This window comes from Rhinolophus sinicus, linkage group LG02 (genome assembly GCF_036562045.2).
Source record: "Rhinolophus sinicus isolate RSC01 linkage group LG02, ASM3656204v1, whole genome shotgun sequence".
In the NCBI taxonomy this organism is placed as follows: Eukaryota; Metazoa; Chordata; class Mammalia; order Chiroptera; family Rhinolophidae; genus Rhinolophus; species Rhinolophus sinicus.
The window spans coordinates 57,656,680-57,676,147 of NC_133752.1; the positions used below are offsets into that span (position 1 = coordinate 57,656,680).

The window sequence follows — 19,468 nt, forward strand, 5'->3', positions numbered from 1 at the left end:
GGGGAGCAAGGAATGGAGGAGGGAGAAAAGAAAGGAAACAGGGAGGGAATGGGGAGGTCAGGAGGAAAGAAGCTAATGAACCTTTTCTAGTAATTCTAACATTTTCGTATATGAGGATTCTCCTTGTGTTACCAGTCTATTAGATCTCTGTTAGTTGAGATGAAATAAACTGACATTCACTTAGAAATAGACTTACTAGTTATAGTTTGGGTTTCCCTCTGATATTTGAGGAAAATAACTATTTATTTAATGATAGTGGTTAAATGTTTTCACTACATCTGTGTTAATCTAACCAATATGTCATTCCTCAGTTTGAGTTAAGCATATTAAATTTGGGTTTCTTGTGCTAAAAATGCAAAAAGATCTTTAAAATCTTTGAAAGATGAATTTAGATATAATAAGACCTAATGCACCATGAATTGCCTTTGTTTCACCTTCCTTCACTTACTACAAAATGATTCCTTTTTGAGTGAGCAGTTTCTTTCTGCCTGTTGTTAATTTTAGGGGCCACGGTGAACCTTGATTTATAGAACTTATTTCTTGCCTTCACCTCTGTAACATGACGTCCTGAAGTACACCCCCAATTTTCTTCATCTAAACGTGATTTTTAAAAGCCTAGTTGGCAATTCTCTAAAAAACTTAGTGCAAAACATTTTCAGTGAAGATTTCAAACATTGTGTCCTTTAGACTGTAAAGCGATACCTATGTTTGCTAAGGTTTTAATTTTTTGAACTCTCTCCATGTTTTTGTTAAGTAGCAAGCAGCTGGATTTTTTGTTTGTTTGTTTGTTTTTCCTCTTGGCTACTCTTGGAAGACAGTTTCTTTCTGTAAACACTTTTACAGTATCTTTTGGCTCAGCCAGCTCTCAGTAAACAAAGAAGTTCACATTCTTTTCTGAGAAAGGTGAATAGAAATTTTTTTTTGGAGGTTTACTAAATACTATTCAACCTTAAATTGTTCTTCCTTGCATATGATACCCTGTGTTGCAGGACATTTTCAAGGAGATTTCATATCTTATAAATGTATGATTTTTTTTTTTAAATTAAAAGAACAATGTCAGAGTTTTTACACTGAACATTTCACAACTACCTAACTTCCACAAGTCCAAGTAAATGTGTCTAGAAAGTCATTTAGGGAAAGGTGAATGCCTATAGAAAACTCTAAGTCATGTTACAGAATAGCATGCTGGTAAACCCAAGCTTCTAAACCACCATATGCTCTTAGCAAAATCCAATTAAGTGAACTTCTGCTTCTGACCAAGATGAAATAATAAAGACTGGATTTACCCTCCTGCTTTAAAATACCAGAAATGGACAAAACATATGAAACAATAGTTTGCAAACACTGGGTATCTGGCAATGGGCACTGGTCCCTAAAAATGAGAAATAAATGAGGTGAGCCTCATCATTACCCCAGTTTATTGCCTGGAGGGTTTCCAGTCTGAATCCGAGGAAGGGAGAACTCAGGCTAAGCCTGGCAGACACTCAGAGTTGAGAAGCCAGATCTAAGAGACTGGGAGATGAAGGTGGCCAGAGTTCACAGGGCTGAGTATTACAGAAGAGAGAGCTACAGACAGACAGAGCTCTGCACATTTGTAGAGGTTACTCTCTAGTATTTGCTGATTCCTGGTCCGCACATTTATGTGAGGAAACTATGCAAAGCTTGAAAAAGAACCACCTGAGAGACCTGGAGGTCACAGTGCCTGACTTCTGTTGGACTGGGAAAAGTGCTTATTCCTCTTAAGCAGACTGGAATATCCCATGATTCGCCCAGCATTGGAGAGAGCACACACAGGGGTCTTGCCCCAGTTGGTCTGAATTATTAGCGCTAGATGAGCCTCACTCTGATCCTGATTAATATATCTTAAAAGTAAGACCTGAAGGGACCAAACTGTTCTCATTAATTTAACTGCATCCAAGAACAAAGTTCAAGAATATTTATAGGAATACAGATACATCCAACAGCCAACAAGGTAAAACTTTCTATGTCAGACACCTGATTAAAATTACCAAGAATGCAAAGAAGCAGGAAAATGCAAAATGAGAAAAAAAATCAGTCAATATCAATCCAGAACTGACAAATGTTAGAATTAGAAGATAAAACATTAAAACAGCTAGTAAAGCTGTTTGTATTCCATATGTTTTTTGTTTTTTTTTAATAGAAGATCTAAAAATACTCCCAATATTTTTGCTTCCATATGATCAGTACTATCTGGGAGAATGTATTATAGGCATGCATTTATATGGGTAAAATGTAAATATAACTGTCTCTTTCCTCTGGCATATTTTATTCCTTAGACTAAGAATAGTTTCATTTCAGCAACGTGTTGTTAGTGGAAATTCACTTTCAGATTGACTCAACAATTTTATTTGAATGCAAAAAAAAATGCTATGTTATTAAATTTAATTTGGATATTGACATTTGTGGGTTAGGAATTACACTATTCCATTCATAATATTTGATAGCAAATATTGTTGTGCCATAAATTTGTCTTAAATTTGCAGTAGTTACTATGGCTTAAATATATTGACAATATATTATATAATTATAAAAACTGACCTTCCATTTGAACATAAGTCAAAACTATTTGGTCAGTATTACCCAAATGAGCATAGCACTTTAGATTATTTTTAAAAATGCAGAATGACTGCTTCTTCAATATTGTGTTATGCTAGTATGCATTTTTAATTCCATGTTTTTATAATTCTATTTCAGTAACAATTTATTGGAGGTTGCATAATTAAAATTTTATTGCATCCAACAAAAAGACATAAAATGAACTTTTAATCACTGAGGATAAAATTCTGGTCTGTGTTGTGGATATGTAAATACTTAAATAATCAAAATGTCATGTTGACTCAACTTTTTATAGGTTCTCTATAAATCTGGAAAAATAGACATTTTATTTTTCAGAGAAGAGACTGAAGATGTTTTGGGCAACATTATGTGTATTTGCTGATGCCTCCAGACTTTATGGATACTCTGTGCTCTTCTTTAAATGGTGAATGAGAAGATTATGTCTCACTGTGATAAATTACTAGAATTCTACATTGTCATGAAGTATTTTATATCATAGTGTAGGTTCTCTTGTAGTGTAGCACATTTTATTCGTAAAAATATTTTAATTGTGAATTGTATCCTTCAAGGGTTTAGCAACAAATATTAGTTTGGTGCGAAAGTAATTGCAGTTTTTGCAATTATTTTTAAACTTTTAAACCGCAATTACTTTTGCACCATCCTAATAAATTATATATATCAATCATATATGATCAAAAAAACTGTAACAACAAGCACCTTTAATAATTTAAATTAGTGAAATTATGGCCCAATTATTAATTATGGAAATTTAGCCAGGAGGAAGATTTTAGTGATCCTGTAGCATAGCACATTTATTTTACAGATAAGAAAACTGAGGCTCAGATAAGTTTGGCATCTTTCCCTAAATCATACAGCTGGATCATTGCAGAGTTGGGGCTCAAGCTTTGTTCTCTTTGTATTATTTGTCCGTTGCTACATAGCAAATAACCAAGAACTTAGTGGCTTAAAACAACAATTTATTAGCTCACAGTTCTGTAATTCAGAATTCAGGTGACTGGACTGGGTCCTATGCTTAGAATATCTAAAGGCCAAAATCAGAGTTCTAGTCAGGTTGAACTCTTATTTGGAGGCGTTGGGAAAGAAACCACTTCCAGTTCCATCAGGTTGTTGGCAGAATTCAAGTCTTTGTTGTTGTAGGCCTGAGGTCCCTGTTTCCTTGCTGTCTGTTGGCTGGGGTTCACTCTCAGCAACTATTAATAGATGTCTCTCTCTGGTCCTTGTACAAGCTCCCCGCATCTTCAGAGCCAGCAATGGCACATCATAGCCTTGTCATGGTTCAATTTCTGACACTGCTTTCTGCGACCAGCCAGAGAAAGCGCCCTGCTTTTAATGGCTGATGAAATCAGATCAGGCACACCAGGATAATGCCTCTATCATTCCTGGTCAACTGTGCCATATGACATAACCATAGGAGTGATATCTCATCCCATTCACTGGTTCCAGGGATCTTTGTGCGGCCATTTTAGAAAGTCTGGCAACCAAACTCTTGAACTACTCTGATTTTCTTTTTGTTATGCTATATAGTCATTCCGAAAGATCTACACTATAAATTTGAATAAAAAGTTTACACACACACACACACACACACACACACACACACACACACAGTTCCTTTATGTCTTACCCATCTATATCTTTGATATTCATGTGGCTTATTCCATTATTTCGCAAGATCTGTATTTTCTGCTTTCTTTTGAATACCTTATTTGAAATTGTACATTCCTCAACTTGTCGCTCTTACTCCCCTCATTTTGTTTAATTCTTCTTACCCTGCTTCATCATTTTTATCAGTGGAAAGAGTTCTGTGTGGGAGGTTCCATGTCTGCCTGTGTCCTCCCAACTGCTTAGAACAGTGCCAGGTCAATTGGCCCTGTTCTTTAAATATTTATCGGAAAGAATAAATGACAAATGTTAGTATTCATAGTTTGGCTATAAGAACTTGTTTACATTTTTATTAAATTATTTAAATATGCCTTTGGAGAAAAATTTAGTATGCTTAAGTAATTTCTGGGGAAGTTTGAGGTAAAGAAATCTTTTACCCTTAATACATAATGTATATTAATAGTAGCATATAAGAGACAACTGATGGAAATAACTTCACTTTGAAATTGACAGCTGTAAAATGGAATCTTACCTTTCTTTTACGCAATTGAGCTTACTTAGAAAACTTTAACTTTTAGCAGTGTGAGTTTACTAGAATGTACTCTAGTAAATTGGGCATGGGACCTCTTCCTCTGCTTTTCAACTTAGAGCTGAACTATAAAAATCCTAAGTAAGAAAGAATATAATTTAAGACTGAGAGGTAGATAGCCAACCAGGGTTCCTGATATTTGAAGTTTAACTGCTACTGCTGCTCAAGCCTGCCAAAGCTCTGGTCCAGCTGCTGACCTCTCACTACTATCTCTACAAACTGTCTTGCCAGTAGTGGTGATAGCGGGATTCAATCACCCCCTTCTCGCACTCTCTCAAGAAGTTCCAAATGGCATCTTCTGTGAGCAACGTGGCTGACAGCACAGAACCAATGAAAAGTATGCTTTCATTCCAAGGGTTAGCTGAGTTGACACATTGAGAATATCAGGCAGGAGATTTTTGAGGCAACTGGAAGACACTGCCTGTAGCTCTGGAGACAAGAGCCAGACAATACTGGTGGGCTTTTAATATTTTCATCTATATACTTTCAGTGTTGAAGCCTGGACAGATCTACTCACTTTAGCACTCTGGCAATTAAGCAGAACCCTATCTGACAGGAGCCTATTTGAATTTGGAGAACATGTACAAAGAAAGAGGACAATTGTAGAAAAGCAATTGAACATTACCAGCATGCATTGTGTTTCAAACCAGATTTCATCGATGGTTATATTAACCTGGCAGCTGCTATGGTAGCAGCAGGTGACATGGAAGTGGCAGTACAAGCCTACATCTCCACGCTTCAGTACAATCCCGATTTGCTCTGTGTTCACAGTGACCAGGGAAACCTGCTCAAAACCCTGAGTCACTTGGAAGAAAGTGTCAGGTGGGTAAAACCTCCTGTCCCATGAGTAAGGTGCCTCTCTGTTGGAAGCTTGAGACCTGGATCTATGGCAGACACACACCTCCTCTTCCAGCAAGGAACACACCAAAAAGACATATGATGAGAAATATGGCATATTATTTAAAAGTAATTGAGACACAACTGAATTTTGCAGTAGCTTGGAGTAATCTTGGCTGTATTTTCATTGTGCAAAAGGAAATTTGGCTTGCAATTCATCACTTTGAAAAGGCTGTCACCCTTGATCTCAAATTTCTGGATGCTAATATCAATTTAGGAAATGTCTTGAAAGAGGTACGGGTTTTTGACAGAGCTGTGGCAGCTTACATTTGTGCTCTAAGCTTGAGTCCAAATTCTGCAGTAGTGCACAGCTACCTGGCTTGTGTATACTATGAGCAGGTCTGATAGATCTGGCAATGGACACCTCTAGGCGAGCTATTGAATCGCAACCACATTTCCCGGATGCTTAGGGCAACCTAGCCAATGCTCTCAAAGAGAAGGCCAGTGTTGCCGAGGCACATTATTATAATACAGCTCTCCAGCCATGTCCCACCCTTGCGCACTTTCTGAATAACCTGGCCAATATCAAATGAGAACAGGGAAAAGCAGTTTGCTTGTATCATGGAGCATTAGAAGTCTTCCCAGAGTTTGCCGCTACCCGTTCAAAGTTAGCATGTGTACTGCAGCAGCAGGAAAAACTAGAGGAAGCTCTGATGCATTATTAGGAGGTATTCAAAGTCAGCCCTACCTTTGCTGATGCCTACTCTGATGTGGGAAACACGCTAAAGGAGATACAGGATGTTCAGGGAGTCTTGCAGTGTCACACTCGTGTTATTCAGATTGACCCGGCCTTTGCAGATACCGACAGCAAGCTGGCTTCCATTCACCAGGATTCAGAAAATATTCCAGAAGCAATAGCTTCTTACCGCACTGCTTTGAAACTTAAACCTGATTTTCCTGATGCTTATTATAACTTGGCTCATTGCCTGCAGATTGTCTGTGATTGGACAGACTATGATGAGCGAATGGAGAAGTTGGTTAGTATCATCGTTGACCAGTTAGAGAAGAATAGGTTGCAGTCTGTGCATCCTCACCATAGTATGCTATATCCTCTTTCTCGTGGCTTCAGGAAGGCTATTGCTGAGAGTTATGGGAACCTCTGCTGGGATAAGATTAATGTTCTTCATAAACCACCATGTCAACATCCAAAGGACTTGAAGCTCAGTGATGGTCAACTACGTGTAGGATATGTGAGTTCTGACTTTGGGAATTATCCTACTTCTCTCCTTATGCAGTCTATCCCAGACATGCACAATCCTGATAAATTTGAGGTATTCTGTTATGCCCTGAGCACAGATGATGGCGCAAACTTTCAAGTAAGGGTGATGACAGAAGCAAATCATTTCATTGATCTTGTTCAGATTCCACGCAATAGAAAAGCAGCTGACCGCATCCATCAGGACCGTATACACATCATTGTAAATCTGAATGGTTATACCAAGGGTGCTTGAAATAAGCTGTTTGCTCTCAGCCAGGTCCTGTTCAGGCAATGTGGCTGGGATATCCAGCGACTAGTGGTGCACTTTTCATGGATTGTGTCATCACTGATCAGGAAACTTCACCAGCTGAAGTTTCTGGGCAGTATTCTGAGAAACTGGTTTATATGCCCCATACTTTCTTTATTGGTGATTATGCTAATATGTTCCCTCATTTGGAGAAAAAGGCAGTCATTGATTTTAAGTCCAGTGGGCACATTTATGACAATCGGATTGTTCTGAATGGCATCGACCTCAAGGCATTTCTTGATGGTCAACCAGATGCGAAAAGTGTCAAGATGAAACATCCTGATGGAGGAGACAATACAGACAACAGTAGTTCAGCTCTTAATATGGCCATTATTCCTATGAATACTATTGCAGAAGCAGTATGGAAATGTTTGACAGAGGGCAAAATCAGACAACAATTAATGGATTCAGTTTTAGCAACAGACTGGCAACTACTCAGATCAACAGTAAGGCTGCCACTGGAGAGGAGGTTCCCTGTACCGTTATTGTAACCACGCATTCTAAGTACGGGTTACCGGAAGATGCCATTGTGTACTGTAACTTTCATCAGTTATCTAACATTGACCCTTCTACTTTGCAGACGTGGGCAAATATTCTGAGGTGTGTTCCCAATAGTGTGCCGCGGCTGTTGCATTTCCTATCAATCAATAGGAGAACCTAATATTCAATAGTATGCACAAAACATGGGTCTTCCCCAGAACCACCTCATTTTTTCATCTGTTACTCCTACAGAGGCACATGTCAGGAGAGGCCAGCTGGCTGATGTCTGCCTGGACACTCCACTCTGTAATGGGCACACCACAGGGATGGGTGTCCTCTGGGTGGGGACACCCATGGTGACTATGCCAGGAGACACCTTTGCTTCTCCAGCTGCACCTTCCCAGCTCACTTGTTTACGTTGTCTTGAGCTTATTACTAAAAATAGACACGATTATGATGACATAGCTGTGAAACTGGGAAGTGATCTAGAATATCTAAAGAAAATTCATGGCAAAGTCTGGAAGCAGAGAATATCTAGCCCTCTGGCCTACACTGAACAATACACAATGGAACTAGAGCAGATCCGTCTACAGACGTAGGGGCATTATGTAGCTGGCAACAAACCTGATCACATGATTAAGCCTGTCCAAGTCACTGAGTCAGCTTAAATAAAGACTGCATACATGGGAGAATTGCTGCTGTACCTGAGCCTCAACCTTCTGGGGGAAAGGGAACTAGATAACGTGCTTTTACTTATCTGTACAGTATCACATTGCAGATGGGTGACAAATAAGTATAATAGAATAGCACAGCTAGGCTTTTGTCCTGCATGATAAGGAGAGACACAAGGGATGGGAAACTACTGTTCTACAAAGAATTGACATAGAATTTTGCAGCAACAGGCTGGTGCATGGTTTCTAGGTCTGCTCTCCCTTGGTCTTCATGGGATGGTTAATGTGGAGGGGAGATCTAGATTGTCCTGACTTTTTGTGATTCCATGGATTGATTGGGTCTTCTGAAATATTTTTTTTCTTTATATATGGGGTATTGGAGCTTTTAAAATGTTTGGTTTCATGTGTGTTTATTCATGTGAAGTGTATATAGTTCTCTTGAGATAAGGTTTTAAGCTAAAAGGTTGCTCCTTGTTTTAGTTTTTGAACTTTACAGGTTAATGAGGACTTTGCTGATGTAATCTTTTTATAGGTCTCATAAACCACTTGAGCCTGTATCAGTCCTTTCAGTGTCTGACCTAATATTTGAAGCTATCAGCTTTTTGTTGGTTTAGATGATGATTCAGAATTTTTTTCTGGTCTATTTCCTTCACTTCCCCTCCCCCTACTTTAAAATTTCTCCTTCCTCTTATGAGTGAAGGTCAGCCTTTTCTCATATGTTGAAGGACATCTGCTTTTTCTTTGAACTCTCTGTTCACATCTTTTCCCCATTGGTATTTGGTATTTCTCTTTCCAGTTTTTAAGAGCTCTTTATCAATTAAATAATTATGATATAATTCTGTGATATATATTGCAAATATTTTCTAAATTTTTAACTTGTTTTGTGATTTTGCCTTCTTTTTGCTTTGAAAAAGTTCCTCCTGAACTGTGAAAGAATAAATTCTATTGTTATAAACCCCAAAAAATAATTTCTCCTGTAACTCAGCTAACAAAACCAAGTCTGATTCAAAATATCCCAGAGTGTTTTCTCTAAAACACGACACCTAGTGCCAAATGAAAATTCTTAGGAATGATTACTAATTATGAAGGACATGGTTGTGGTACTGTCACTGATAAAAATAATATAGATTTAATTTTTGGCTTAGTCTTGACCTATTTCACCAGTGTTTTACCTTCGACTGCTTCTCTATGCTGCTTCCAGAAGTGATGGTGTATGATAAGATTTTTTTTTTTTTTTGAGTTCTGCTCTTCCTATTTCTGTTAGTGAAAATGAAATCCCAGATAAGTGTGAGTATTCAAATATTTGATCTGTAAATCACTGTTACTGTGAATAAATTAAATAAATTTCATCAAAAAACATGTTATAGGTTAAAAGCTCTGAAGGACCGTCTATGTATACAAGTAATTACTTTTCAGACCTTGTAGGATATTATATTATAACTGTCTTCTGGACTTGGTCCTGAGATCTGTATGGATTCAGCCTGAGTAGTAGTGAAGTGCACTACTACTTGGTTTGGAATATAAATTAGACTGAGCCCTCCTGGAGCTTGAGATTTTGGTATTAAGAACCATTGGAATAGGATTGAGGGCTTGAAGTTTAAACAAGCCAACATGTGAATATATGTTTTGTCTTGCTCTACTATACTTATGCTATCCAGTAACAGATGACTTTTTGTCTGCTAGTAGTGTTGTAGATTATAATGTCTTTCCAAAGCACCGAGGCAATATACCTATCTATTCATTAGTGGCAGCTGATGCCTGAATGTATCCTAGATGACAAATTATTGACTAATAAGAGCTTGAATTTCTGAAAGATTGTGACTATTAACCAAAATCTAAGCCAGGAGACTCAAATGTAATTCTTAGCCAGATTTACATGTTAATGAACTATGTAACTTGTAACAATGTAAATCAGAGACCATCAGTTTAGGGATTTCTTAATTTGTTTTTCACCTGATTGAAATATCAGTTAAAGGTTACCAGCATGGTTGCAGATAAACTGATGTTTGCAATTCACCAAACTGCTTAATGTGGAATAGGAGAATATACTTCCAATGTCCTCATGCCTGTGACCTCACAGCTATTTTACAAAGCACATCATTCCTCCTGTAGAGATGAACTTTTTCCTGGCTGGAAAAGTAGACACTCTGGTTTAAGCTTTGCTTATTGTAACAGGCTTTTATTTCCACGTAACCTGTCTGTACAAGACTTAATTTTGAATAGAGATGTAGATATTACTGGAAACTGATTGTTTTTTTTCTATTCTACTCTGCTTTATCAAAAAAGTAAAACATTTAAATTGTGCAACAGAAATCCAGATGTAGTCTTGAGACCTTTGAACAATTAGTGAATGATTTGCCCTTAAAAAGGAAAGAATATAATTTAATCAAGAGGAGATAAATGTTAATTAAAATGCTGTTAAATGTACAGAGTAGTAAAATTTGAAAAAAGAACTGTAGTGTTTTCTAGGACTAACTGTATGATTTTAGCTGAATAAGAGCAACAGGAGAAACAAACTAGAAAACAGATCACTAGTAACAAAGCTCTTCATTTAAAATGAAATAAAGAGAATCAAATAATTAATTTGGGAGATTAAACAGAATATATTGTCCTTTTTTTATACTCAACTATTTTATTTATTAAATTTATTGGGGCAACAATGGTTAATAAAATTATATAGGTTTCAAGTGTATGTTTCTATGATACATCATCTGTATACTGCATGGTGTGTTCACCACCCACCATCAGTTCTCCGTCCATCACCATATAAGGATGGTATAGCCTGAGAATAGTTTGTTAAAAAAGAGTGGGAGTGAAATGAGGACAATTGATGACTATAGTAGAAAAAAGCATGGATAGTTTTATTTATCAGGTTCTTTTAATTTCAGTTGTTAGGAACCAAGATCAATCGTGTTAAGCAAAACATTTTTGAAAAGCAGATAAAAGAGAAAATGAGGTGGTGATAATTTATTGACTTAATGAAACTGAAAAGACCAAGGTTTAAGGGATGGTTGGATTCAGAGGTTCAAAGTCATCATTGGAGCATAAACTATTTTCTCCATTAGTAATCTTCACTTTTTTCTTCTTGCACTAAACATAGACAAACAGCTATCTCAGTGCTAGTCCCAAGTAGCTGCAGTGTTATATTCTTCTAGTTTTGAACTTAGTAAAGAGAACTTCTCTTTCCTAGTAGCTCCAAATAAAACAGTCCTAGGTCATAGTTCGACTGGCATGATTTAGGCAATTTTCACACCATTAACCAATTACTAGAGTCAAGGCAGTAGAATACAGTACTTAGCCACGCCTGGGGGAGTGCCCACTGCTAGAGCTGAGTATAGAGGGATAGAGTGCAGAAGTGAGGCTGGAGGGTGTAAATCCATGTAACTATATGGACCTGGAGAAAGATATTTGCCCCACACCTAGAGTTGCCAGATTTAGCAAATAAAAATACAAGATTGTCATTTAAATTTTAATTTCAAATAAACAGTGAGTTTTCAGTTTTAGGTATATCTCAATTAACATTTGGGACACACATTAAAAATAATTGTTGTTTATGTGAAATTTGAATTTAACAGAGAATCCTGTATTTTGTCTGACAACTCAGTCCACACCCATTTTAGTGATTTATTCAAGAAATGGTTGGAGAGTCTACTACTCGGAGAATGAGGGACTGTACCTTTCCAAAAACATTAAGAGGCCAAAAGAATGAAGAAGTAATCTCTAGGCAAACAGATTATAGTAAGAGAAATTAACCACAAACTGTTAATGCAAACTAATATAAAGTAAAAGAAACCAGTAGAAGGCTGTTACTAGGGAATGCGGGAAGAGGAAGGTCTGAGATGGAGGATTCAGCAATGTGGGTTGCCTGTACAACATCTATTTCCCCTCCTCTTTTATTTTAAGGACTTCCCCCGTTATTTTTTTCATAGGACCTTAGTAGTATTCATAAACCCCCACTTTTCTTAAACATGTGCTTCAGAAGAGGCTGGCCTCAGTCACAAAGGTTGACATAGTTGGACAAAGACATACATGAGGTTCTGTTCTTACCTATGAATGATTTTTACATGGGCATTTAATTCAATTCTAGCCACTGAAAACTGTAGTTAAATGTACCAGAGGGCTTCCACAAAAGATGTTTGCCTTCTCCTAAGACATGTGTGAAGATACAGGTTGTTGTATCTGTCTGTGGTGCTGGAATTGGTACAGTCATTTTGGAACAATCGAAGAAGCTAATCTGAAGACAGAGTTTGTACACCAGGAATGGCAGGATAGGGAAAGATGGAAAAACTGGGTAGTTGATGATGTACTAATTAGCCCAGGAATCACCCTACTTCAGGACCTCTTGTAAGGCAAACTTTTATGTTTTCTGATTGCTTAACACATATTTTGTGGGAAACGAGTAAACTCGTCACATCGCTTTTTATACCAAAGCGTGGGAGACGAGAATAACACATATTTTGCACCTCTTTTTAAACTAAAACACTGAAAGTTTCATAGAAAAATATCAAATAGATTGAAAGATATGAATATTTTACGGAAAGTCTAATTTTGGCGAGAAAATGTCAAAAAAGCCCCGCGTTACGACGCGATTTGGCAGGAAAATGCCCGCTTACAAAGTTAAAATACTTTAAGTAAAGTTTTCTTTATTTGTAGATAAAAATATTCTGACATATAGGAGATTCTCATTAAAAGTCAGAATTTTCTATATACTGGACACTGAGATGACTTTTTTCTTTTGTTTGTATGCTAATGATCATGAACCCAAAACATAAAATCTTTTTTTTTTTTTTTCACTTTAAAGGTAAGAAATATTCCATTAAAAAATGTCATATGCATTCCTTAAAGTAGTCAAAAATGTATTTTAGAATTAGAACTTTTGGGAACTAATATTCTTGCAAGGGTAATTCTTTTTTTTTTAAGTTACTTAGTAAAACTTCAGAATTGCCATCATAAATTTGTGTGAATATAAATCTTTGAACTATCAATATGGAATTTCCTAGTTGGTGAAGGATTCAGCTGCTTTTCACAGAAATATTTTATATCTTGGTAGAATGGTGCCCCCATATATATGGAGATGTTGTCACTGTGCCTTTTTAGGAATTGATAACAATATAAATTTTTTAAAGATAATGAAAAAAATCACTATTGGATGATACAAACAGGTCAACACAATTATTTAAATTAACTTCTCTTTGCTTCTGATGTTAACATATGACTGCTGGATTTTATGCCTATTTACTAGCTCCAACCTTAGGATCTCCACCTACTATTGGAAAATACAGCTTGTGGTATTTCAGACACTTCATTTTCACTACAGTATTCCGTTCATGAAGAATGTCAAATGTCTACATATAGACTAATTCTGTATTTATTGTTACTGCAAAACGGTATGATTCTTCATTTTCTGCAGTAGATGCATTATGAAGAAAATTGCTATGGGACATTTTGGTAAAATGAGTCTTTATCATTCATTTATTCATGTATTAACTTTCATTCCAAAGGGAGTAAGAATGCCTGGAGAGCCTAATAAACAAAATTGAATCTTTTCAGTGTCATATCTGTTAGGACTAGATTCTGTGATGTTAAAAAAGGAAAACCTAAACATGGCCAAAATATACTAGAAGTGCTATTCCTCACTTGTAGCAAAGTCTGGTGTTAGACAATCCAGGGCTGAGATGACAGCTCCACAGTCATTGTGGGATCCGATCCCCTCTTTATATAGCTGTCCTATCTTACTCAGCACATGCCTTGATTCCAACATCACCTCATAGAACTCTTAATATCGTATCCATGTTTCCAGGCTGTAGGAAGAAATATTGAGTGAAGAGATACTTAGCACCTACCAAGACGAATCACCTTCCTTTGGGGAGCCTTCGTGAGAGCCCTCCATACAAGCCCATTTAGGCCACCGAGGCATAAGCACTACTTCTGCTCATACCTCACTGGCTTATCCTCAGTCATGTGTGGTCCTTAGTCACAGGGAGCCTGGGAATGACTTTTAGCTGGATTTATTGTCACCTCAAATACAATTGACATTCTCCTTAGGAAGGAGAGGATAGAATATAGGGTAGATGATTCTCTCACTGCCTCTTATGACAGTACAAATGCATTCCAACCGCAATATATTTGTATCAGATTCAGAACGTGTAACCTTTCCAATTTTATCTTTGTTTCCTGCCATTTTTCAGACCATAGGAATTTCTTCCGGGGTGGAGAATGATTTTGCCAATCTTGCACTGTAAATATAATTAGGTGTATATATATATATATATATATATGTATATGTATATGTATATATATATGTGTATGTACGTATATGCCATATTTCATCTTGACAATGTCTTAAGCCCAAGTGTTCACAATCTGTAAGACAAGTTATATTGTACTTTATCTGTTTAAATTCAAAATCCTGATTTAACACTAACAATCCTATGTTTAACACTAAAATAACTATACTTATTGTGACTTAATTGGTTTCCTATGTTTCCCAAAATATTTTATTGCAGCAAAAACAGTCTTTATAGTAAAATTATTCTCTTTCTGTAAGTTCACATACAGCAACTGGGAAGCTAGGGGACATACACAACGATACAGTTACAATGCTTCCAAAATATTAATTACCTCTTATCAGTAACTTCTAAGGTAAGTTGCAAAAACTTCCATTTTCCAAAAAGTTTGAAGAAAGAAAACTCACTCAGTCTAAGTACTAAGAGGGATTGCCTTTGATATCTCTGAGGAGCTTGAAAAGTACTCGGAGCATCACTTTTCTGGAATGAAGAGTGGGGAATAGTAGCACCCCTGAACCTGTTGCAGAGACTTATTTCTTTTTTAAAAGTTGCTCAGTTTTCCTGCTAATTCTGTTAATTAGTTTTCCTGCTAATTTCCTGTAATTCACGTCACTCACTGTCTGCTGTCCAACTCAGCCACTGCCATTCAAGTCACCTTGAATGCACTTACACAGCAGGACGCCAGTAGGAGGCCACCCGAGATCCATAGTTTGCAATACTCAATACAAAACGTCACTCAGCTTTCACTTCTTGAACTTGCCTACTGCTTTCTATGTGATTCCTTTCAGTCCTCGTTGCAGTAAACAGATCTGATAGGGAGTGAGTGGACATGATAGCATGATATTGCCCTTTAATAGTCCTGTTCCTACGTCTTATAGGGGCACAGCAATAATCCTAAAATTAGACACAGAGGCATCTAAAAATTTGTCAGTCTGTCAGCTTTTAAACTCTGAACCTTTATAAAAGTGTTAACTGTTACTAAAAAGCATGCTCTAGTACCCCAATTAGATCTGCCTAAACTAGAAATTGTGATAGTGACTCAAGCGTAAGTTATTGTTTGTTACTACATGATACAAATCCAGATACATTTTGACTATGAATCCAGTACAGCTGTGTGGTTCCCAGAGTTATACCTAGAGGGGTGCAAGTAGTTCTTTACCTTCTCAGGGTCTGCGTGAGGGTACTCAGTAAGTATGTGTTGAGTAAAGATCAGTGCCATCTAGAAGCTGGCTCTGTACAATTTTGTATTAGGTTTTTAGTCTACTAAACAAGCTTGTCTCATTGGGTTTAATCCTAATTTTACATTCAAAGTGAACATTCTAGATGCTTCTCTCCTTGTATCTAGTTTGCGCTCTGCAGGAGATACCATTCCCCTCCTTCGTTCTAAAGTTGTCAGCAGTTTAGACTTTCCTTCACTAATTTCAGATTTCTTTCTTACCTCTGTTTTAAAAGAACTGTACCTGTTTGTTTTTTGACGTATAAAATAATGTAGAAAGCTTTAAAAATTGACAACTCTTAATGGGAAATCATGATTATCATCACATCATCGTTATTGTAGTAGTAACAGTGAATAGTATTTGTTTGAGCACTTACATCTAAGCACTGTGCACAGTGTTTTTGCAACTATTAATCATATCACAGCAAGTCTGCAAAGTAGGTATTAGTATCCCATTTTACAGGGGAGGAAACTGGCGCTTAGATAAGTTAGACATCTTAAATAAAATAACACTGCTAAGACGTGACACTTCCAGGACTTGAAGCCAGGTATGTCTGATTGAAAGCTCATGCTACTAGTCATTTACTGTTAAATTATAAAGTAGGCATACTGAGAAAAATTCGTGATGAATGAAGATATTTCAAAGCTTCAGAATTGTCTGATTAATAGAGACGTGTATAGATGAAAAGTACAAGAAGTTATTCCACTGTTTTTCTTTGAAATGTTTGACATTGCCCACTTTAAGAATCATAGAAAAGAATAGTGTACAGTAGAGGGAGAAATGGGGACAGGGGTATTCTTGATTGAATAAAAGCAGTGGTTGAAAGAAAAAGGTTTCATTCTTCCTTGCTAAGTTTCATGATGAAAAAAAGAGATTCTCTCCTTAAATAGAAAACTACCTATTTAAGGAGAGATGGAAAGGCCCAACCAAAGGTGCGTTAGAGCAGAGTGAACTGTCTCTCTGAAATAAGTATTCAGCCTTCTTCATTCATGCATCAGACTTAATGATATGATGACATTGCCAGTATATTTCCATTGGTTTCTGCTGCTGACAGTTCTGCCAAAAAAAGAGCCATTTTTAGAACTGGGAGTTCATGTATGAATTTCCTATTTGTACGCTTGCTATCACAGCCTTTCACATTCTCAAGTGTGTGAAAAGACTTGAGGTTGAATAGTGAAGCTGTTTACAGGTGTAGTCTCTTGCCTTCAACGTGGGTTTACAACTCTTAAAAACAACTTTTGAGGAAAGCTTTCTGTTTGATGTGGATGGTGGTGAGAGTTATTTATGTGTTGTAGAGCCAATGTGATCCCCCAATGAGGAGAAAATTCCCAGCTAATGATCTAGAAGTTGGGCTTGGGTTAGAGTGACTTACAGTATAGCTTTCAAAGCTGAGTAGTCACATTCAGAGCTGATGCCCATACTCTTAGGGGAGGGGGCTGGTGTTTCTATGTATCTTTTTTTTAAGTGGAAAGGGTGTGAGTGGGATTTGTACTTCTACTACTACTAATCCCACGTGGCTGGGGCTTGGTCATCAATCTTTCTGGCCAAGAGACACATTTTCCCCCCACTCCCAACTTTACTAAAACCACCAAGGTGGAAAGGAAAATGCCTATTCATTAATGTCAGACACTGATTCAAAAGTCTACAGGTCCCCATACAGCATTAAATAAACCTACATATAAAGCATGAGTCAGACATGGTTCTGTCAAGTGTGTTTTTAGATATGTTATGTTAGATACCAAGGCAGTTTATAAAATAATTTTTCCAGGTTTTATGTATTTGAAATGGAAATGAGTATACTTTCCATTTTACCAAAACATTTGAATAGCTTTTATTTTAGTATCCAAATGATACCTTTTCAATTCACCAAAAACATTTTCTTTACCAAAAATGTGGTAATCTGAAGGCAGATAATCTAGGAAATTAGAACCTAAGAATGCCTCTGTCACTGTCTCCAGATTGATTGATAGATGGATAGGTACAGATAGACAAAGGTAGGTATATCTGTATATTTATTTCTCTTTGTGTATATGTGTGTGTCTGTGTGTGTGTGTATGTGTGTGTAATTCCATTTAGAAAGCAAATTTAAATTCCTTCAACTGCATAAAATAAAAAAATGGTTTATACTTTTATTTTTCTTCAGATATTAGTAATGTTCTGAGTTTCTTACTTTGGCATTTCATAGATGCAGCTAGATGGCGATTGAAATGAACTGCTATCCAGCACAAATGTGTAGACCTATAATGTTAAGTGGATGTACCTTGTATATCCACTTCTTCCCTTGCAGTATTTGCTAGAAAACCATAGCAGAAGAAATAAAGTAATATATAGGGATCAATATTTATACCACCAGATGCTGTTGTGTTGCCATGCTATCCTTTGATTTTTAAGTTCAGGCTACTAGGAAAAGGAGAGACTTAAGTTTATGTGATACAAATTCTACATTCTATAGTTACTTAAATTAACCACTGTAAACTTATCAACACATGATTTTTTCTTTATAATCACCACTTGTTTAGTAACTACTAATCATGTGTTCTCTACCAACATTTTGCTTTGCACTGAGGATACAGCTAGAAGACTAAACTACTCTTGATCTTAAAGAACATTCCGACCTGCACGGCGATATTGCTCTCTGTACAGTAATATTCATTTACCCTCAGTGTTGCTGTTTTATGTTGAATTTATAGGATGTCTGTCTGACCATATGGATGTGCACATTACTTAAGGAATAAACTGAAAAAGCAATGTTTCATTGATTATGGATTGTAACGATAGGTCCCCTAGAAGATTATTTTTGTAAGAAGTTATTAGAAGGTCCACTGGGGAAACTGACATGCCTGAGTAATTTTTGTTGTTGTTGTTTCTTAATAGAGTCGGATCTGGGAGGCCTTGATGATCTAGATACTGTTTACAGCAGCATTGACAGGCAGCTGAATGAAACAATGAGGCACCGAAGACACGCAGGAGAAAATGATTACAACATCGAGGTGCTACTGGGAGTGGATGACTCTGTGGTCCGTTTCCATGGCAAAGAGCACGTCCAAAACTACCTCCTCACCCTGATGAACATTGTGAGTAGTGACTCCTTTTTGCAATTTTTCGACCTTTTAATTTACTCCTCCTATTTTGTTACTGTCTTCTGGAAACGTGTGTGGGGACTTTCATGAATGCACCCCGCATCCAAAATGTGTACACAACTGCATTAAATGCAAACAATGAGCTACATATTTAATATACAAAGATGCAAAAATAGAGGAAGCATAAAGCACACATTTCTTTTGGTTGATCAGGTAGTTTTCCAGTGTCATCAAGGGGAAATCATTAATTTTAAAAATCATAATGGTATGAATTATGACATGACATGAATTACGATTTTCATTTTGTTCTGAGGATAATCAAAACTCTCAGGACTTGGTCTTTCTGCCTTGATATGGAGCACAAAGGATGAAATAGTTCTTTTCACATCATTTTGTATCCTACGATGATAAAGAATGAGTTAGGCCTGATAACTCTGTCTAGATTCTTGTTGGTAGAGCTTTTGTACAGGAGTAATATTTTACAATATTATATGAGGAAGATAATATATGTACAAAGCACAGGTAACTCAGCACAGTGTTAC

General features: G+C 36.8%; 1 protein-coding gene and 1 pseudogene across 1 annotated transcript in view; both read left to right on the forward strand.

The window, feature by feature from the left end:
- ADAMTS3 (ADAM metallopeptidase with thrombospondin type 1 motif 3) overlaps positions 1–19,468 on the forward strand; it is a 255,690-nt gene that overhangs the window by 175,538 nt on the left and 60,684 nt on the right. The window contains exon 5 of the mRNA XM_074324473.1: positions 18,721–18,920. Within this exon, the coding sequence (XP_074180574.1) occupies positions 18,721–18,920 (200 nt within the window). The remainder of the gene's footprint in view (positions 1–18,720; positions 18,921–19,468) is intronic.
- Positions 5,078–8,339, forward strand: LOC109440784 (UDP-N-acetylglucosamine--peptide N-acetylglucosaminyltransferase 110 kDa subunit; annotated as a pseudogene).